The sequence below is a fragment of the Nyctibius grandis genome, chromosome 7, assembly GCF_013368605.1.
Source record: "Nyctibius grandis isolate bNycGra1 chromosome 7, bNycGra1.pri, whole genome shotgun sequence".
Classification (NCBI taxonomy): domain Eukaryota; kingdom Metazoa; phylum Chordata; class Aves; order Nyctibiiformes; family Nyctibiidae; genus Nyctibius; species Nyctibius grandis.
In genome coordinates, this window is record NC_090664.1 from 19,054,412 (window position 1) to 19,076,817 (window position 22,406).

The 22,406-nt window shown below is 40.1% G+C and overlaps 2 protein-coding genes across 12 annotated transcripts in view; one reads left to right on the plus strand and one right to left on the minus strand.

The window, feature by feature from the left end:
• BTD (biotinidase) overlaps positions 1–10,220 on the minus strand; it is a 24,724-nt gene extending 14,504 nt beyond the window's left edge. For 2 of the 5 annotated variants that reach the window (XM_068404665.1, XM_068404663.1), the window contains exons 1-3: positions 10,134–10,184; positions 4,727–4,961; positions 2,980–3,129 (exon numbers count right to left, since the gene is read on the minus strand). In XM_068404665.1, the coding sequence (XP_068260766.1) occupies positions 2,980–3,129; positions 4,727–4,957 (381 nt within the window). In that variant the 5' untranslated portion in view covers positions 4,958–4,961; positions 10,134–10,184. The other 3 variants (XM_068404667.1, XM_068404666.1, XM_068404664.1) reach the window with 3 other exon arrangements.
• HACL1 (2-hydroxyacyl-CoA lyase 1) overlaps positions 9,832–22,406 on the plus strand; it is a 23,184-nt gene continuing 10,609 nt past the window's right edge. For 3 of the 7 annotated variants that reach the window (XM_068404654.1, XM_068404659.1, XM_068404658.1), the window contains exons 1-6: positions 9,832–9,973; positions 10,971–11,075; positions 16,522–16,562; positions 17,841–17,921; positions 21,311–21,383; positions 21,897–21,974. In XM_068404654.1, the coding sequence (XP_068260755.1) occupies positions 9,899–9,973; positions 10,971–11,075; positions 16,522–16,562; positions 17,841–17,921; positions 21,311–21,383; positions 21,897–21,974 (453 nt within the window). In that variant the 5' untranslated portion in view covers positions 9,832–9,898. Of the gene's footprint in view, positions 9,974–10,970; positions 11,076–11,691; positions 11,735–12,950; positions 13,002–16,521; positions 16,563–17,840; positions 17,922–21,310; positions 21,384–21,896; positions 21,975–22,406 lie in introns of those variants that run through there. The other 4 variants (XM_068404661.1, XM_068404660.1, XM_068404657.1 and 1 more) reach the window with 4 other exon arrangements.

Below are 22,406 nucleotides of genomic sequence, written 5' to 3' on the forward strand. Positions count from 1 at the left end.
GCTACATGGAGTAAATGGATTGCATTAATTACACAGAGGGCTCGAATAGGAAACCCTAATCGCCCAGGAATCTTAGAAGTGATCATGGACTGGCCAGAAGGCAAAGACTTCGGAATGCCACCAGAAAAGGAGGTGACACGTGCTGAAGAAGCCCCACCATATAATGAACTACCAGAGGATGAGAAGCAGTATGCCCTGTTCACCGATGGATCCTGACATCTTGTAGGAAAGCATTGGAAGTGGAAAGCTGCTGTATGGAGTCCCATACGACGAGTCACAGAAGCCACAGAAGGACAAGGTGAATCAAGTCAATTCGCAGAGGTAAAAGCCATCCAGCTGGCTTTAGACATTGCTGAACGAGAACAGTGGCCAAGGCTGTATCTTTATACTGACTCATGGATGGTGGCAAATGCCTTGTGGGGGTGGTTAAAGCAGTGGAAGCGAAGCAACTGGCAGCGTAAAGGTAAACCTATTTGGGCTGCTGAATTGTGGCAAGATATTGCTGCTCGGCTAGAGAAACTAGTCGTGAAGGTACGTCATGTAGATGCTCACGTACCTAAAAGTCGGGCAACTGAGGAACATCGAAACAACCAACAAGCAGATCAAGCTGCTAAAGTGTTCCAAATAGATTTGGACTGGGAACATAAAGGTGAACTATTTTTAGCTCGGTGGGCTCATGACACTTCAGGTCATCAAGGGAGAGATGCAACATACAGATGGGCTCGTGACCGAGGGGTGGACTTAACTATGGACTCTATAGCACAGGTTATCCATGATTGTGAAACATGCGCCGCAATTAAGCAAGCCAAACGGTTAAAACCTTTGTGGTTTGGGGGGCGGTGGTTGAAATATAAATATGGGGAGGCCTGGCAAATTGACTATATCATACTCCCTCAAACACGCCAGGGGAAACGCTATGTGCTTACCGTGGTGGAGGCGACCACCGGATGGTTGGAAACATACTCGGTGCCCCATGTCACTGCCCGGAACACTATTCTGGGCCTTGAAAAGCAAATCTTGTGGCGACACGGCACGCCAGAGAGAATTGAGTCGGACAATGGGACTCATTTCATAAACAGTCTCATAGATAACTGGGCCAAAGAGCATGGCATCGAATGGGTATATCACATCCCCTATCATGCACCAGCATCTGGGAAAGTTGAATGGTATAATGGGCTGTTAAAAACTACCCTAAAAGCAATGGGGGGGTGGAACCTTTAAAAACTGGGATAAGCATTTGGCACAAGCTACCTGGCTAGTTAACACCAGAGGATCTATCAACCGAGCTAGCCCTGCTCAGTCAGACCTTTTACATACAATAGAAGGGGATAAAGTCCCTGTGGTGCATGAAAGGAATCTGTTGGGAAAAACTGTCTGGGTTCTTCCTGCTACGGGCAAAGGTAAACCCATTCGTGGGATTGCTTTTGCTCAAGGACCTGGATGTACTTGGTGGGTGATGCTGCAGGATGGTGGAGTCCGATGTGTCCCTGAAGGTGATCTGATTCTGGGTGAGACTACTTAATTCTGAACTGCATGATGTTAATTGCTGCATAATACTAACAGTGTTCATAAGTGTCTTTCAGGTTGAAGCAGTGGTGATGAGACCGGAGCTCGAGACTGACATCTTTAACCTGCAACCCGTGGGCAAGAACTGTGACAAAGCTCATACCATCTCTCCTACCCTGGGAGACTCTTAGCCAGATGGAAACCCACAATCCTGAACTAAATGAACTTGATGAACTTTTTTTTTTTGTATAGAGGTGAATCATAAACTAATGTTATCTGTATATATTTTAAAATGAAAAGTTAGTGGTGATCTGAGTATGACGTGAATGGTATAGAATAAGGGGTGGAATGTCCTGGTTTGGCCGATTTTCCTTTCAGTGATTTTTACTTTCAGCTAAGTCTCCTCTAAGTAACTGCACTTTCTGAAACTAACTGCATGTTTTGCAGACAGTGTCTGCTTCCAGGACTGATAACGCTCGAAGTTTGTAGTTATCACTGAGGCACCGGTAGGGATGTTGTGCAGTAAGGCTCTTGCTGTACTTAGTCTTAGAGAAACCAAGGTCACTGCTGAATTCCTCACTGCTTACGAGTGAAGAGCCGAAGGGGGGTCGCAGCTGCAGGGGGGAGCAGACAGGGCAGGTGACCCAAAATTGACCAACGAGGGTATTCCATCCCATACACGTCATTCTCGGTATAAAGCAGGGGGATCACGAGGGTCTCGCTCTCTTTCTGCTATGGCCGGTGTCCAAGGAGGACTCCGTCTGTTTTCCTGCTGCCCCCGATCCCGATCCGTGCATCCCTGAATCCAGCTCTCGACCGTCGCTAGGCCCAGCCTGGGCCTTCCCGGAGCCTGCCCTGCAGTGCCGGTGGTGACGTGGCTGACTTCAGGGGAGCTCAATCTTGGTTTTGTATATATATTTGTATATATTTGATTATTTCTATTATTATTATTATACTCTTTTCCATTATTATAGTTTATTAAAACTGTTTTAACTTTCCAACCCGGAAGTCTCTCTCCCTTTTCCCTTTCCCTTTCCCTTTGGGGGGAGGCGGGGGGATAACAGAGAGCATCTGCCACAGGTTTAATAGCCGGCCCAGCTTTAAACCGTGTCACCATCAAAAGTGAAGATACTTCTATGTTGTTTTATATAAAACAATGTTCAAAATAAAATCAGACACAATGTATCTTATTAGAGAGTAATTACCATTTCATAGGTTGGGGAGGAGGAGATGACAAATCTAGGTGGCTCATAAACAAGCTAATCTTCTTGCATGTATGTATCTAAAACCCTCTTCTGCTAAGAATTAAACCAGCATAAACTGAGAGTTCGTGAAAACAGAATCTGGTACTATGAGTTGTTAAACTTCTTGCTTACTTCCCTAAGCAAAACTACTAGAGCTAGTTTCCCACTTGGAGCACAAATCTAGCATTTGGTTATTCCACCTCTCTGCAGAAATCACTCCTACATTTACCTCTGTGTCATTGAACAAATACGGCTCTCTGCATGGATTCCACTTCACAGCGTGTGAATGCAGAACGAAATCTAAGTAAGGATAAATGGAGTTTCTGGTGAAGTTGAAGCCATGGATTCCATCTTCAGGAAAAACAATGATCTGTGCTCCCTGTATGTAAAACAAAGACATGTTTTGTAGGCAAAGCAAAGCCAACCTAAATATGAAAGGGAAAAAAAAAGGGAATCTCATGGGTAAAAAAGAGCTAAAGAAAGTTAAGAATAACCCAAGTAGTTTTGACAAAAATTTAGTTTGAAAAATATCTTTTCTTTTACTTCATAGTAGGTGTAACTACGTGTATAAAAAAAGCTTATTCAACCTGACACACACCTTTAGCTTGAAAAATAACCTATTTGACATTATTTTAAGGGTGTGCAAGTAAGAGCAGACTTCATCCAAATTCTTATCAAAAGTATTCTCCATTCACGAGTAATGAGAATGGCATTACTCTGGTTAAAGACTGATGATGTTAAAATTTGTCTTAATTTAATTTTTTTTCAGAATTATGCTCTTTGCAGATGAACTTTGTCAAAGATGCTGTACCCGTGTCAAAGGTGCAGCATCACTTACTCCGGGCTATATACCACGATTAGGTCGATAGGCTTGGACAAGGTACTGGGAGTATTGTTTTCAGAAACAGCTTGACTGCAGAAGCAATGCAGATTCTGGTAGGAACGTAGCCATGCAAGAGCTAGGCTGGCTCTACTGAAGTTCAGGAAGATCTGTTCCTAAAAACACATCTCCCTAAGATCTGTTCCTAAAAATGTAGTGGATTCCTCTTAAAACAGACATAGCATCAGTTACTCAAATTCCTGTGACTCTTCAAAAGTCAGTTCAAGTGTGTTATCTGTGCTATGGCTTTGCAATAATTTATGTGTCTTGGATGCAGCACTGCATAAAAGTAGCTATTACACTTCTGGATTGTGATGCCCATTCTCAAAAAAAAAAAAAACAACAAAAAAACAAACCACCAAACCACCACTTTTTCAAATTATATAAAAATTGTAATTCTTCTGTTCCAAAACAGAAATTGTGAAACTCGCATGATTTATGAAACTTGCAAGTCATTTCTTATCTGCGTAGGGACAGTAACGCCTGCTTCCTCTGACTAGAACCAGCTTTGGGTTTTCTTGGGGAGGGAAGGGAAGGAGGCTGTGTGTAAGAACAGCCAGAAATACTAGTCTCTCTCCTCTACATATATTTAGACTGAGAACCATTCAATGAAGGGTAGGAGAAAGGAATGGAAAACTTTACTTCCACAAGTTGTTAATGGTGGAACATTCATTTCCAAAGCATTTAACTGCCTTAGTTTTTTAGAAACATTCAGGAATTTCCATTGAGACCACTGGAATAAAATCAAACCCAAAGACAGCTGCCTGTAAGACAATCTTTCAATAACAACATTCCATTAAAGAAAACAGAAAGGAGCTCGGTATTCAGACAAAAATAGAAAATTAATTTCCCTCTACTAAATAACTATAGGCATGTTTTTCCAAGCTTGGAATAACTCAAGTCAGGCGAGCTGCTCATTGGCCTGACACTTTTCAGAGCTCCTGGCAGGTCGGAACGTCTGAAAAAGCAGACTATACTTCTGTATATAAATATGGATTTAGTTGCCTGGGAACACAAATGTGAAAGATTATCCTCAAATAGCACTTATTCTATATATACATACAACACACGTAACCGCTACTAAGCTGCGGCATACCTGTCTTGCAGCAGCCACTACTTGCTGTTCATAGATGTCTAGGTTTCTGCCCATGAGTTCCAGTGCAGACTGTCGATCAACCAGGGCTGTGGGGTTAGGACTCAATATGGACTCATGTTCATACACAGCAGCAACATAATGCCCCTCCCTCTTAACTCTTCCTGAGACAACTTGATAGCAAAACAAGCAGACGGACAGCTTCCAGCACAGATCCACCATGGTGTATGCCATAAATCTAGAGAAAAAAAAAAAAAACACAAACAGGTGGAGTGGGGGGAGCTTGAGCAACAACTAGTGCCAGGAATTTAAATTTATGATTAAATATGGACCTTAAGTAAGACTCCTAACAGTGCTTGAAGTGCGTTGTTTTTAAATTCCTGAACAACCATGTTTCTAAACATTGGTGCTTTAAACAACTGTGTCCTATTTAAAAGCATTTTTGCTTCATATATAGTTCGACTGATCTTCTTGCTTGGTCTCCATCTACAATTAACTTCAGCATTCATTTATAGATCTTTCACGCCATGTATCAAAACATCTTTGGGAAAAGTTAAAAGCAGCTCACAAATTTGCAGTTTCTCCCCCATTTGGTGATGGGGGATGTATTTAAAAGTAGCACTTCCTAAAATTAGTTGGACACTATATTTAGTAGTCAAGTAGAAACAGAACTTATTTTATCAATACAGAAACAGATAATTGCCAAAAGAATTACACTAGAACTACTTCTGCATTTATCTATCTATCACAAAAATGCCTCTCCTGATGGATTACGGATTCACTCTATTCCAACTCCACATATGTAATTAATAGACTAATTTGTCTCATACAGTGCAGCTTTTTTCAATATTTATAAAGAAGTTGAGTGCAATTCAGATCTGCATTCCTCCTATACAATGCAGATAGGTAAGGTTAAAAATGCTTTCATAGTAATAATAATAAAGCAAAAATCAATACAAAAATGCCGAAAATTTGTACTACTGAGCTTTTCTCAGAAAGAAATAAAGAATTAGTGAGTCTAGAAGGCTAAGGCATTCTCTCCAATATGGGCTCCCCATGGAGCCTTTTGACTTCCCAAGTTGGGAAAATAGTTACTTACACAGAACAAGGACTGACTGACACGGTCAATGGCTGTGCAATGCTTAAGAAGTACTATAGAAATGCCATGTTATGCAGAATTATTCTCACAATATGAGAATTCTGTATTTGTCACCACAGTGTTACTAGTATCATTAAGGAATTAAATCTTGAATATCAGTGAAGTTGAAAGAGCATGCATGAGAGATGCACTGATGCTATATATTGATAGCCCACAGTTTTCAAGTTCAGTTACTGACTTTTTAACTCTTTGGTAACTCTTATCCAAGAAAAAAAAGTTCCAAAACACTCTTAGTGCCTTTCAGTCTTTGTGATCCACAACTCTGAATTTTGGCAAAGCAAATACAGACTGAAAGACACATGCATGGAGAGCCTTCTCTAGTTCCCATTAAGAGTTCAGCAGCAAAAAAATTTAAACTAATCCCATTTTAATTTTTATGCATGTTACTAAATGTAGTTTTGTACCTAAAAAAGAAAGTCTATGGCAAGTTAATTTAAAATATCTTTTCTTAAATTCCAGAATGAAAAGCAGCTAACAAGCAATCCTCAATACTGCATTGTTTGGTTTTTTTTGTCTGAACACCAACTGGTTTACTATCTAACAATGAACAAATTGAAGTGTGAGGAAAGCTATTAAAAAAGCATTTAGTAAGTAGTATCTTAGTTTAAGCCACTTGTTTGCTTCCGTGAGCCCCACACGCTATTTGCAGCACTGGTTTGACAGCAACACGATTCTGTATAGGACAGGAAAATCATAACCTTAGTGCCTATGGTAGGCAGAGACCTTGTTTGCTCAACCATAAAGTTTTAATATGTAATAACACTTAGAGGGGTCCAGAAGTAACTTAGCCATTAGATGCTGCTAAACTCTGCTACATATTCATATTTCCTTGAGCTTTAATTTGCCAATGTGTCATATATACATGCTTTCAAGGGTAAATTTAAGTTACCTAAAGCACAATAAAACCAGAATAAAGCCTTGGCATCTCTGTAAACAGTTGTATTAAAGATACTCCATTTATATAAACAGTTTTGAGAAGTGTGTATAATAAGCTACCCTTGCTATTTCTTGAGGAAAACACTCGATACTTATAGAGGGAGTGATTCAGCAATGCCTATCAAGAGCAGAGGATCCTACTTTGTCCTGTGCAGCTCAGCTTTGCAAATGAAATACCAAGGTGCACTTGAAGATACAAAGCAGTAGCAGGGGGAGGGAGAGGAGAGATGGGAAGCCTCTCCCAGTTAAGGAAGCCACTGAAAATAAACACACAGTGTTGCACTTCACTGACAAAACTATCTTTTCTATTTCTGTCATCCCTTCAGAGCCAAAATGCCTATTTAGGACAGGAATGGGCTCTAGTCAGCCATTCCTCAACAAAGTTGTCAACTAAGATGTAATTAGAATTCATCATTACTAGTGATGGAAAAAGTTGGAGAGTTTCAGATCACAGGATGGAACTGCTATGCATCAGAAAAACAGCCTTTTTGCCTTCTAAGCCAAACACACTAATATAAAAAGTTAACAGGTAATGGGCTTCTACAAAATGTTGTATTTTACAGACACGCTTGGAGAATGCTCGTTTTGCTGCCACAGTTTATTTTCTGGTGGTCAGAAACACTCAAAGTACTAATCTGAATCCCTTCCTCATTTAGATGCACAAAAGGTTTAGCACTGAACACACAACTACACAATCCCATCTGGCTGAACCTGGGCCCACTAAAATAATTTAATAACTAAAATAATTCCTCTGAGTCCTTACCCTTGGCTGTGATTACAGCTAGTCCCATGGACGATGGGTGAGCACTTAGTGAGTGCTCCCTAATGCCCTTCCCCTATTTGACAGCTTCACAACAGAACCCTGCTATCTAATGGATTGCTTCTAACAAGGAGAGCTGTGACAAGCTCCAAGGCTGGGCTTGGGGATAGTAACCTTTCCAGACAAAATAAGGATACCATCAGGGTCTACTCAGCCCTGAGGCTGTGAGACTCAAAGTCTCAGACACATTCTGGTTTTTTTTCCCTAACAGAAAATGCTACACTATCTAGTAAGTCCTTTCCTTGAAGAGAAGTTAGTTTGTTTAGGGTCTACAGAGCTGTCACCTCACCTGAGCCATGACTTTAAAGCAAATTTTCATGAACTGAAATGTTTTATAATTTCATCTCTTTTTCTATCCCTTTCCTGTGATTTATGTGGTCTTTTGCCTATCAGATACACTTCAGTAGGATCATCTCACCCAAATATAAGTATTTCATAGCAATATTACTGTCATGCAGTCACAGTATTGTAGTTATAGTCTATACAAAAGGTAAAAGACTGGTGTTTAAGTTTGGATGCCAATTCAGACAAGTTTTTCTGCCAGACACAGTGTAGACTGTTTTCCTATTCAGGTTTTCAGAACCATCTAATCTCAGTACATTGTGAAGTAAAGCATCCAGTCACTCACTTTTCACCAACTTTGGAAACTTAGAAGTTTGTCAGCTCCCACCGTACATAGACGTATAGACAGAGAAAGGCAATACATACCCTGCAGCTTAGCACTTTTATACTCAGAAGAATCCAACAGACTATAAAAAAGAGAAGTAGCACAGCACTAGTCTGGGTCTTCTTAAATGATTAATAGCAAATGCCTGTTAAGCTAGAGTAACATAAACAGTAATAATTACTAGGCAAAATATTAAATTTGCTATGAAAAATAATTAAGTCTTTTTTACATTGAGTGATATCCATGAATTGTGATGTTGCTGCCATTCTAACATATAGAATATATAGCCCCTCCATAGATGTAAAAATACAGGGAAATTGAAGTATTTTTCCACTGATCCCTCCTGTCTACTGCTTTTATATGCTGCACTATATTTTATTACATTATTTTACTGTATAGGTTTTTATGAATGTTTTTTTAGCAACCCAACTGAGCAATAGCTCAATGTAAACACGTCTTGCATTTCCATTTCTGAAAAACGTTTGTGTGCAATGTATTATGTATCATTGCTCCAGTTTATGGCTTTTATCCAGAGGCTCAATCTATTTTTAAAGAATGCTGCCCATTCTAATACAATGTTTTTGCAAAAAGTTTTATACATTTCATAGCATCCCTGAAATATACTCTGTCTCATAATTAAAAGACCTATGTTATTTTATTGACAGAGTGAGGGTGAACTGAATGCTGCCGTTCTCAGTGGCTCAGCTCAAACAACTCGGGAAGGCAGCACAACCGACAAGTCAGAGGATGGGGCAGAACATACTGTCAACTGGGTCACTTCTCAGACACGCGCAAGCGTGGCCTGGCCAGGATGGGCACAGCCACGTACAATGGTGCGTGCCAGCCTTCGGTGAGGATGCTGGAGAAGAGTCTTACACCACTCTCCGGCTCCTCTTCGTCAATGGGTACCCTCATATAAAACTACCCAGTACTTTGCCCCGCTCTGTGTTAGCGATCTCCGACCGGCTCCACGAAGCTGGGGTGTTTGTTATGCTGCGGAGGCGGCCGCCCCAGTTACAGACGCAGTTCGCCCTGGGGCTCCCTCAGACCTTCGAGGTCGAGCTGCCACACGCCACGCGCGGCCTTACGGGGGCCGGGGCCGGGCTGGGAACCCGACCGCCCGCTCCCGCCTCCCCCGGTCTGAGGCCGATCGCTCGGCGCGGAGCTGCCCTCTCGGCCCCCGCGCCAACCCCTCACAGCCGGGCACCGCGCGCGCCCCCGCGCGCCCCCTCGCCGCGAGCCTCACGCTGCGCCCCCGCGCGACGTGACGCGACGTGACGCGACGCGACGTGACGTGACGGGCCGCTCCCGCCCCCTGGCGGCTGCTCGGCGCCGCCACAAGCCTACGGCTGCGTGGGGGCGAGGGGAGGGCAGACGCCTCCCGACCTCCCATTGGGTGCCCGCTCTAGCCAATAGGAGGCTCCCCCAGCGGTCGCCAACGGGGTCAGAGGTGGACAGCTACTGCCCTCGGGCCCGCCCCCTCCCCTCTCTCATTGGCCGGGCGGCGTGCCAGTCAACAGTACCCAACCTTTGGCCGGGGGTCCTGTTCCGTCCGCCGTGTCGGTGGGCGGCTTCGGCTCGTGCGCAGCTGGAATGGCCTCTGGGAGCGGTGCGGAGGGGGAGGCTGTCAGCGGGGCCCAGCTCATCGCTGAGGCCCTCAAGGCTCAAGTAAGAGTGCGGGGGCGGGGGGGACCGGCGAGCAGCTTCCCTGCGGCGAGCGGGCAGGGACAGTTCCCGCCGGCCCCGCGGTGAGGGGGGCGGCCGGGCCGGGTCAGGCCGTGGGTGCTCAAGGGGCTGGAAAGAAGCGAGTGTGCGCGGCCGGACTCACCCTGCGCGCCGTTGCCGTTCCCTCGGGGGCGGGCAAAGCGGGCGAGAAGGGCCTGCCCTGTGGCTGTGTGGGAAGGAGGCAGGGCCAGCCGCAGCCGCCCAGCGAGCGGGCCCCGCCCGGCAGCGGCCCGGCCCCGCCAGCTCCCTGTGCCGCCATGGGGTGGTGACCCCGGTGTGGTTTTCGCCAGTCCTTCACCTATTTCTCCTGTAATACGAGCTTCTGCCTTCCCGAGCTCACATGATACTTCCGTTACCATCAAGCAAAGCCAGACGTTCTCTGCGGCTCTTCCTATGGCAGCTTCTCCTTTACAATTACCAAAACTCTGTTGTCTTGAAATGGTACTTCAGTTGTAATAAGAATAAGCATAGTCTTTTCTTCATCTTTAAGTTTCTTTGGGCATGGTACCATCCCAGTTGTTTCTTGGGGCCTTTTTTCTGTTATTTCTCTGTGAAAGTGTAAGAATGTGAAATGATAATAGGAATTTTAAGAAGGTGACATACTAGACAGGAAAACTATGTAGCAGAGACATCCCAAGTAAAAAGCGTTCAGTAAAAAGCACTAAACATATGTTGGCTGAGGAGCTGGGCTGAACCGTTGTGAAAGCACTGGATTTTGAAGGCCTACAAGCAGTGGAACAACTCCAGAGCACTGAGCTGCAAATGCCATCTGCCATTGTGTGTGTTTCCACAGTGGCCTGTGAACTTCTATGTGAATACAAATGTTGTTACAGTTTGTTTTTAGGCTGCCTGTATAGTTAGTGTGACCATGTTTGCCATGTGCTTACTAAAGCTATCTTTTGGTAACAATTCTGATTTCTTTTAACATTTTTCTTTTTAGAATATTGAATACATGTTTGGCATTGTTGGTATTCCAGTCACTGAAATCGCAATTGCAGCCCAAGCGGTTGGAATAAAATATGTAGGAATGAGAAACGAACAAGCTGTAAGTATATATCTATAGTAGGACCAATCCTTTCCTTTAACTGTTTTACAACAGAATAAAATCCAATTTATGTTTTCTTACTAGAAGAAATAGGATCTCTGAACATTCCTTTAAAGAACCTGTAGAGAAGCAATTACTGTCATTCTGGAATAAGGGAGAGCATTGGTGGGTTGGATTGGGTGTTTCTTTTTGCCCTTCTTTCCCCACTTCCATTTTTAAGTGCTCCCTTCTTTCCTAATAAAGGAATTGCAAGTTTTTTCATTTTTAGATGCCTTTCTCCAATAAGAGAGAGAAGATAGGATGAAAACAGGGAGAAAAAGAATTTGAACAAAGCATTCCAAAACAGAAAGGAAAAACGTTCAATTTTGTTTCCTTCAAGTAATATATTGTCAGGTTTTATGTGCCACTTTTTGAGAGGCTCATCCAGGTTTTTACTTTTCTGTAATTTTCTATAGACTTTACAATATACTTCTTCCTTAAATTTTTCTACTGCCATTTTCTTTTCGTGATGTCTTCGCTGCCAAATTAGGACAATATTAATCATTCTCGATCTAATTGATAGTATTTTAATTCCTTTTTTAGGACTTTCTTAGCTACTTCTTTCCTTTTTGTTTAGACGGATATTTTACTTTGGAGCTATTCCCTACAGGCCTAAAAAGGTAGGGTTTTTCCCTTGTCTCTGTTCTTTCAGTGCCCAAAGAGGAAGGTGTTCCTGCTGATAAACTTGTCCTGACTATTTTCAATAATTCTAATATTTTTTTACCTTAACTGTGTTTTAAAAGCTCACCAAACAGCAAACCATAGAAAGTTAAAATGCTTCTGAATGCTCAAAATCAAGCATGAACAAAGACAGTTTTAATTGTATACATTTCAGCTTCGTTGTCTAGGTATTTAAGAATTAAACTCAAGCTCATTAGCATTTTGTTGTTATGCCACTAGTTCTGGATTTGTTTGGTTTTCCCCAGTAGTAGCTCTTGAGGCATTCAGTAGTTTCTCAGGTGGTCTGAGGTTGAATATAATAACCTCAGGATTATACCTTGTTTTTAAGGATTGCCACACAAGCTAGCTAGCTATTGGACTGCTAGCAAATGGACCGTCAGCTTTCCATACTCGGAGTTGCTCTACTACATTTGTCAATTTTCCATAACTGATGCCAACAAATAAATAAATTGCTTGATTATTTCCTTATCAGGAGATTTTTTCTTGTGTTATGACTTGTTTATGGATCCTGTCTCTCCATGAACACTATTAATGAGAATTTTACCACTTTTACAAGGAACTCCTTCTAATATTCTGAACCCGCACAGTATACAGGTGCCTGTGTTTTATAGCAGTGTTCTTTTTCTGTTTTCTACCATGTAGTTTATAGCCTTCATGGATTGTCCTAAATGTCAGTAAAGTATTCTTTATATTAGTGTATATATTAGTGTATATATTAGTGTATATATTAGTGTATATATTAGTGTATATATTAGTGTATATATTAGTGTATATATTAGTGTATATATTAGTGTATATATTAGTGTACTAATAGTAGTTCTCTTAAATCAGGTGGTCATGAGCTGCCTGTTTTTGCTGTCTAATCCTTACATCGGAATGTGAGAACTTAGAGGAATGCATGTCTCTCTGGAAAATTTGTAACATGTGAGAGAGGCAAGCATATACAAATATGTTTAAAAGGTGTATTTGATTCCTTTAAGGGAATGGGAATTCAACACAGTATTTCTATTCCTGTGGGCCATTTAGCAAGTATTCTAGTTTTAGCTTTGGTTATTAACATGATTAAAATTCATTTCCTCATGTGTCTATAATTAACAGAGAAGATTGCTTTGCACTGCCAAATGAGATGCTGTCCTATTTTTCACTTTTCACTAGACTCTTTTCTGTTAGAGTGAAGAAGACAAGAAACATTCTGCTGTGTAAATGGTGAGATACTTTTGCTTAGAGGAATAACAATAACATGAAGACTTGTTTTAACATCAAAATGTCAGGGTTCCTCTTCTTTGGGGAGTGGAAAAGGGTAAGGAAAGATATATCTTGTAGTGGGTTTTGTTTTGTTCTTTGTCCTCAGTGAAGACATAGAGTAATTGCTTGGCAGAGGAGGGGATAAAAGGTTATACATGGTATATTCAAGATACACTTAATATTTACACGTCATAGTTATAATTGTCTAAATTTATTAGTTGTGTGGTCTGGCTGTGGAGGATGTGTGTACAGCTGCTTCCTTTATTGGTGAAGGCAGCTGTATATGATCTGAGATACATGGAAAACAAAGTTCTGTATCCAGGGGTTGAGTTTCTGCCTGATTTCTGGGCCAGATGTAGCAAAAGCCCATAAAACTGCAGAATAAACTGTTTAGCTAGAAAGACCAGGTTTTAAAGCATGAAGTTAAAAGCTAAGTAGTACTACCAATATCCGATAGCTGATCTCCTGTGGCCTGTAACATGGCATAAGTTTGCTAGAAGCAGTTTAACCTGTGTCCTGTATGACCCTTGAACACTGAATAGTTGTGTTGCAACTCAGTGGGGGTGTGGGTTTTGTGTATCTGTCCCTGGCTAATTAGAGATTGCTGTCACTGTGTAGAAGACTGATAACCCAGGTCGGTTCTACACTTAAAAAAAAAAAAAACAACAAAAAAAACACCCTTTACTAGATTGTTATTCATTAACAACACACATTGCTAATGTTTAGTTCTTAATCTTTAATAATAATTATCACTACATATTCAAAGCAATCTCTTCTTGATAATCATATCCTAAGTTAGTCATGAGTATATAATATGCTGGAGCTCATACAGCATAGTTAGCACGGATGGTGCTAGCTATCAAAGGAATCAGACTCAAGAACCTTTCAATAAGGGCAGCTGGAACCAAAGTGGACATCTTTTTGCCCTTAGGTTCAAGATCTCTTTTGTAAGACATTTTGATCTCTGAACAAATCTTACCCCTTGGCCTCTGTGCCTGGACTATGGACTGTGTGGTGCTGGATGGGTGTTCCTTTCCCAGGCCGAGACAGGTGCCTTATCCTGTTGCACATCTGTTGGTTATTTTTTGTTCTGTTTTTTTTTTTCCTCCCTTGCTTAGCCATGGCTGCTTTTCCTAAAGCAAAAGCAGTGTCTTCCCAGCTCTCAAAGTTGCACTTTTTCAGTGACCAGTAATTGGCCATCAGCAAGTTGCTTATTATTCTGAGACTGCTGCTTTAAACTTGTGTCCACGTATTCAAGGCCCGCACTTAAGTTGTATGTCGTAACAAAAGACATCATGTACTGAGCTCAGGTTCATATAGCAGGTTCTCCTAACGAGTTGATCACAAGCCCTACAGGAACATTTAGCATTAGGTACAATTAACATAAGGACTTCAGGCCTGCTCCTAGGCATGGCAGTACCATTTTAACTGGGCCACTGGGTACAAAAATGCTTAACCATTGTTTACTAGCTACGTTGTATTAGTTTGCTTATGTTTGAGTTGAAGACAGACTAGTTTAGTTAAACCCTGCTTAGTGTGCTTCTGCTTATATGGGAGCAACAGGCCTCTGCTTTGGCTACAGTTCAGACCCAGCACTCACGGGTGGCTGCAAACTTTGAGTTCAGTGCCTGCATCTGGACCTCTTACATTTCTTCCTAATGTTGATTGTGGGTTTGATGGCCATTGGCATTTTATATGCCTACGTCCTTCTTGCCCGCCTGAGGAAAATAACAATCTGGTTTCAGCCGATCAGCTGTGTTGTGGCCTTATCGGCCATTACTCATATTTTAGTGGTGGGGGTACAAGGTTCATAAGTAAAATGGGGTTTTGTTCTTACTGTTCACACAAAAAAATCTTTTATGTATACCTTCAAAATTTTTTACAATCTCAGCTCCTAACTACAGATAGATTTAGTCATATTGCTTCCTTGCATAATGAAGCCGTGAAAGTTTTAATGGCAATGACTGTACATGAACCCAAATTGCATGTGCTGCTTTATTTTGCCACTCAGTTCTAAAAAATGATTGCCATGGAAACTCAACACCATGCTTTGAGTTCCACTAACAAGATTTTTAGTAACACCTACTCCAAATATTTCAAAACTTTTGCACACAGATATGTCATCAAGTTGTTATCTGATTCTTGATTAGCGACATTTTTCTTCTCTGTGTCAGAGGCTTATAAAAGTAGAAAGAGATTTTTCTTGTCAATGTACTTTTTTGTCAACAATTCCCTATCCTAATGCTGCAAAGAAAATAAGGGTTGCTTATTATTCCTCTACTAAGCCCCAGGTTTTTCTTGAACAGTTGCTCTCTATCTGTAAGAGCATGAGGATATTAAAGACAGTTTATCTTTCTGTGTAAAAGCTTATAATAAGCCTGTGTGTTCACTCATTTAAGCTGAGATTGCTAACATGCTGTGTTACCTAGAATCATTCACAGGTTTGAGGAAAATGTATAGTAGCTTTGTAAACCTTTAGAAGGAGCTTTTGTGTTAATTATTCTTCTTACCACAATAGTACTCAAATAAAACTAAAAATCAAAATCCCAACTCTGTTTCAAAATGGAAGAGGCAGGCTATAAGGCCAGGAGCTTACTCTAAAAAAAAAAAATTTGCAAAATTACTTTTCTCCATTAAGTGTTAGAACTTGCTGAATTCAAGACAAAAGCATGAGAATTTGAGGGAGGGAGATGGCAATGTCACATGTGTGAATCCTTTGGAATTCTCAGGCCACCCGTAAGCTTCTGTTTCTTCTTGATCACATGTTGTCTTGTGACCAGGTGAACTTTATATCTGAATGTTTAATGTTACTACAGGAATAGCATAAAAACATACTCTAATATACTGCTGCTAAGCTATGTTAACACATGTTGTAGGCATTACTTTTTTGAAAATTATTCAAAAATGCAATTTTTCTTTACAATGTCACAGAAATGGAGTGAGAAGTACTTCAGCAGCTCAGCTTGTAAAAGACAATCCCTAATCTTCTAATGAATCTCTCCAGCGTGTGATTTCAACCTTTCACTTAATTTCTGAAATACGATGAGTCATTCCAGCGATGGCTGGATGTCTGTTCGTTGCCTTTCTCTTGTAAATCCCTCTTCCATGTTAGTCTAGAAGGCAGTAGAATGCAGAAGTTTGTTATGCTGTTCTGTTCATTTTGCTTCCCTGGTTATGGGGGTTTTCTTTTATGTTGTTGGTTTTTCATTTTTTAAATCATAAATATTCCTAATGTAATATCCTGGAACAACAGAAGCCTGAAATGTGGAGATGAGTTTTGGGATTTTTTACATAGGCCTTCATGAACATCCCTGATAGTGGGGAGGATGAAGGAGTGCTTCTACTTACATTTAAGCTCTAATGATCAGGGCAGAATCTGTACCTGCTTATCTTCAGTATTTTCGTTGAAAGTTATGTACAAGATATCATGAAATGTATATATAATAATAACTGTATAATTTACTCAAATATTTTTCAATAGGCCTGTTATGCTGCATCTGCTGTTGGATATTTGACTGGCAGGTACCTTGCATATTTATTAATATTTATAATAATATAATATTAATTGTATTAGACTCAACAGTTAAAAGCTAGGAATGTTTCTCTGTTTTGGAGCTGGGTATTTTTAGTGTGTGCAGATGTAGGGCTGTTAAAATGGAACATGAATTTTAAAATAACTCAATAACAGTTATCAATATTTCTATTGCTATGATTCAGGGTAGGAACAAGGAGGTTCTTAAGCTCATATAATATTGTCCATTTTGTAACTTCCTTTATTTTTTTCCTCTTAATTTCTGAATAGTAGTTTAACGGCATTGGTATGAGGGGCAGAAATCAGACCACCATTGCTTGTTGCAACTTGGTGAGCCTGCCATACCTTAATCTCATCATCTGGGCGTATTATTCAACAAATACCTTGTCAATACAGAGACTGATCATATGCCTTCCGGTCTCCCTTGTGCTGCTTCTGACACAAAACACTGGTTTTTCCTCTTTTCTACTGCATTTTGCTCTTAACGTTGTTGGGAAGCATTGGCCTGTGACTTGTGAGGTATGCTTCTTGGGTATCCCATCGGTCCTTTCCTAAAGTAAACATCTGGTGTCTGCTTGCTCACAATTTTAGACCCAATGATGCAGGTGATCATTCCTTATTCTGTCTGCAAGTGTGACACCTGTGTTACACAGTTTTGTAGTTTTTCTTCCTTTGAGTAATCCTCTGGAAGTAAGCTGATTTTTTTTTTTTTTCTGATGTGTAAAGAGTCTGTAAAGCTACTAAAAAATGCTCAGTAGTTAAGAATTGTCATTTTTATCTCATCACCTAGAATAACAAGTGCCTCTGCTTGAATTAAATGGTAATAAAATGTGTTGAATCAGATGTACTTCTTCCTTTGTGAGCTTTCTTCATTGGTATCTAGTGCTAAAGTGGAGCTGAGGAAACTACAGATAGAAGTAACTTACCAAATTCCATATAAATGCTAGATGATGGAGTAAGTGCAATAAAAGAAATAAGGAGCTGTGTTACAATGGGCCTGCGTATGTTGCAGACCTCTGTGTGGGTGGGATGTAACAACTGTTCACTTGCTTTTTCAATTGGGTTGATACAGCTAAATGATTTCTAATTTCCATGTCTATCTTTAGTCCTTCATACAAACCCCTTGCCATTCATGCATTTTGATAACAGGAGTAAAACTTTAATGTTTTATATTTCAGCATCTTACTCATTTTTGTTGGTGATTTAATTCAGTGTTCTCTGTGCTCATTTTCCTTTTCTCTCTTTGTGTTATGTTTGTTTTTCTTTAGACCAGGAGTATGTCTTGTAGTGTCCGGTCCAGGTTTTTTACATGCTCTTGGTGGGATGGCAAATGCAACCATTAACTGCTGGTAATTTAACTACATTTTCCCTTTAAAATTCTAGTAATTGTTTGCTGTTATTTGTTGCAGATGTTGAGCTCCGCAGTATTTAGTCTAGAACTTTTTTTCTTTCTTGTGGGTAATGAGAAGGGAATTCTTCATTTATCAACCCTAAAAGTAATTTAGTTCAATTTTTTTGTATTCTCATGGATAAAATTCTCCTTTTTGTCCTACCCCATTATGCATTGGAAAATCTATCAGTATAGCTGATTGTATGGATACATTTGAAAATTAAGTCAATATTCAGCCTGTAATGCTTTATTGATTGTGGAGAGTCTGAAGAGGTTTTTTCTAAATTTAAATTCACATTGCCTTTGGATTACTGTATTTCATATGTGAACAAATGGACAACTGCATTGTTAAAATCCATATTTGCTCCCCATGCAGACATTTAGAGTAGTAATTAAGTGTTGAATTAAATGATGTGCAGAGTGATAGCATTTACTCCCACAAGCCTTCACTGAGACATGGTAACTTTAGATGGTCTGCTACTGCAAGCTGTTCAGAAAGCTGTATGAGGTGTTTTGGGTAGAAGCTCTGGTAATACTAAGCGCACGTGATTTGGAGCATGAAGTTAGCAGTGGCTGATGGACAAGGGAAGCTTGATAATGTGAGAGACTTGATTTGTTGGCATTCCCACTTTGAAAAAGGACCTCTAGTTCAGATTCATTTTTAAAAAATGAGTTATTGACTAAAGTTTTGTTGTCCCTATGTGACCTTAGATTTAAAAAAAAAATCAAAAGCTTGCTTTTGAGCAGTCATGGATTTGGTTATAAGAAAGAGGTATTCATGGCACTTGTTCATGCATTTGCAGGAGTCATTTCTATTTTCTCACAAACTGAGTTTTGGCTGAGATAAGCTCTGTTTACCTGACTTGAATAAACCTGTACTCTTGACAAAGGTGAAGGGGATGACTTACCTAGTTTGGCAAAATATTTGACAACATAAGATGACTGGTTTTCACTGACCAAACCACAGTGTTTGGCCAGTGATTTTTTTCATTGATCACATCAGGCTTGCCTTTTGCCCACCGTGTGCCGAAAGGAGACAAGTAAGCATTCAGAAACCCTAAATTTAGCCTAATGAAACTAATTTTCCTTGGCTCCTTCATTAGTAGGCACTTCCATTGAGTATCTGAGAATCTCAGGCATGCTTTCACATTTGCTTTTGGTTGGCATTACCACTGTAAGAAAGGGTGCCATGCTTTGGAGAGGAAGGCTAGGGATTTTTGTGTTAACTGATCAGCTTTCTGGCCTGTTTCAGTAGACAGCAGCATGAATACTTGGGCAGGCAGTATGGAGGAGTGTTGCAAGGGAAGAGCAGGAGTAGCCCAAGCAGAGGAAAGGAGATGGAAATACAATACACATTGAAGGATTTGGTTACACCAGTCTAATATAATCTGCCACAAAAAGGGAGGTAGGCCCATATCATCTCCACACCTTTCTCCTGGCCATGTACTCCTGCTTCTTGCCCTGTTGGTAGCTCTGGCACTGTCTGTCCCAATAATCACATTCAGTTCATCATTTTGGCAAAAAGCCAACCCAGCAAAAATAGGTAAATAATGTCATGTTTGATAAGTGATCTAAATCTGCTCACTCTGCAGTTGGGCAAGCATCAAGCACCTAGGCAAGGGAGGGAGTGGATTATGCAGCTGGCAGCAGAAGTTAGAGAAATCTTCCCCTTTCTGTGGCAACAAGGTGTGAAGTCTACTGTATCCCATCCCCCACGAGGAGTGGCATGAGGAGACCAATTTTTAGGGCAAGGTTAGCCTTCATTTAAACTACATGCAGTAATAAGCACAGCTCTTAAAAATGTCTAAAGCATTGTGACACTAGTAGAGTATGATGATTTTATTGGGGGAAAAACTTTTTTCTGGTTATAATTATGTAAACTATCAAAGCAGAACCAAATCTTTTCAAGGTATAGCTGTTAGAGTTGACTTTAAGAGTAGAGCATTCTCTTAATTATATTTCAGTATTGGGAAGTAGTAGTTATTTTGTTTATTGAAACTTAAATACATTTGAAAAAGATACGTGAAGGGAACATACGGTTGGTCACTGTGAAACAGACTGGTTATATATGGATAGTTATAGTTGTTTTGCTGAGGGGAGAGAATCAGCAGAATAAAATATCTAGAGTATACACAAAATGGATTTTTCCATAAGGATTTTTTGTAGAGGTAAGATACAGCCTGAAGTTCTCATCTCACCGTGTCAGGGGATTAGAACTGAGATTTTTGATTTGTGGCAGAGAAATGCCCTGGTTATGAAGCTTGGATCTAGATACACATATCCCCAAATTCTATGGGTGATTAAACTTAGCGTTATGCATTAAGCACGCCGTAAATGTTTCAGTTTAACACCTTGTATAGATAAATGCAGTTGAAGGAAAGACGGTATCTGAAGAGAAATTGTTTAGGAGAAAAACCCTAGAAAGCTATTGACCCAATATCCCAATTTAGTGTGGATGAATGAGCAGATTAATAAGCCAGCTTTCTCTTAAGTCAGCATTTAGCATTTTAAGAAGTTTGAGTTCGACCTACAAACTGAATAAAAGGCCGTTTTTTATTCACTATAGGACAATAAATTATATATTTTGTGGAAATTATAATAAAAATGTGTTCCTGTGGAATGTATAAGCCATATTGTAAACTAATGCTGCCTTTCTCACATAGCTATGAACTAATTTAAGAACAGGACCACTTGTAGGCATGTTAAATTTTTGTTCATCTCTTTGGTCTTTGTTTTTTTGGGGTTTGGTTTGGGTTTGGTTTTTTTTTTTAGTAAAAATTGAATGCAGGGAAAAAAGTGCTTGTTAGAGACTCAGCTGATTTCTGCTGTGTTCCAAATTGTATACGAAGAAAATCTAATCTTGCCAAAAATACTGTTTCATATTGGGTTTCTTAGTTCTAGAGTTTGTGCACATTACAATGCCTCTTATGAACAAACATCTTAATACTTTTTACATCAATCAGTACTTTTTAGCTTTTTAGATTAGCTGTTGTCATTCCTCTGAAACAATCTCGTCACCCATGTTATGGGTGTGCTTCAATGAAAATTGATAGCAGTATCACTTGGTTTTAGAATTTTTGTGCTAGATGCAGATCACTTAATACAGGCAGACTGTCCTACAAAAGCTGCTAGGAAGTCTACTGGCTCACACACTCATATTGAGAATCTATACTTGTATTGTGCTGGTCACTTTCTATTCCTGTTGAGATCTGTGGATGCTGAAGGTGCACAACATCCCAAGAACAGTAGGATTTGACCATCAGGAGAGTTTACAGATGTGACTGCAGTTACAAAAAAATTATGTATGCTTAAGGTTGTTTTTTGTTGGTTTTTTATATACTTTTCTAGGCCTTTGATTGTTATTGGAGGCTCTTCTGACAGAAATCAGGAAACCATGGGAGCCTTCCAAGAATTCCCGCAGGTACACAGATATACAACTTTGTAGAAAAAGATTTCAGTTAAATAATTGGTGTTGTTTCTTCATTAGTGTAAGAATAACAATCCCAAACACTAACATTTCCTAACAGATCTTGTAATGCTGTTGATTTGCTCCATCTACTGGTTTAAGATTGACACTGCGTAAATACAGCAGCTTATTTTGAATGTGTCCACGGTCATGTTAGAATTCGTGCTCTGTTTTAGGTTCTCAGCTAGTATAAACTGCTGTTATCTGTCTGTTCTGAGATGGAAGAAAGCAAAATAAACTTTCTGAGAAAAGAAGCAACACTTTCTAGAAAAAAATACCTAAGCAGTCAGTGGAATGAGTATGGCTTTAACAGTTTCCACCAGCTGAGGAACTGCATTTTTGTATGTGGGAGTTTTCAACTTGTTGCTTTCCATTTGGCATTTTTTCCATTTTATCACTGTTGAAATGAGATGGAAGTGAGCAAATCACTTTGATAAATCAATATAATGGTTATATGCATTTATTCAGGTTGAAGCTGGTAGGCTGTACAACAAACTATCTGTCCGCCCAAGCAGCCTAGAAGTTATTCCTTCTGTTATTGAAAAGGTATGAAAAAATACTACATTAGTAACAGCACATTGAGTAACTCTCTCCTACTGCATAAGCTTTGGGGGTTTATTTTTTGTATAGCTGTTACTGTAAATAATTTGATCCTGCAGATGTTAGGTGATGGTTGATTGAGTAAATTCACGACTGGGGAGGTTTTTCCTATGAACTGTGCTATGGAACAGGTTAGAAATAGATTCTGGTCCAATCTGATGCTTACTAATCCCTGCAGCATTTTTTGTTAGCTTCAGTCAGAGCTGGAAAATTTTTATGAAATAAATGCTTTTAGGGGGAGGTTCAATAACTAGAAATGTAATACTACAAACTTCAGCTCTTTAACCACTCTCATTATGTGAAGGAGATTTGGAGGGGGGTGGTGGTGGAGATAGTTGTGTTTAGTTTTTGGGTTTGGTTGTTGGTTTGGTGGGGGTT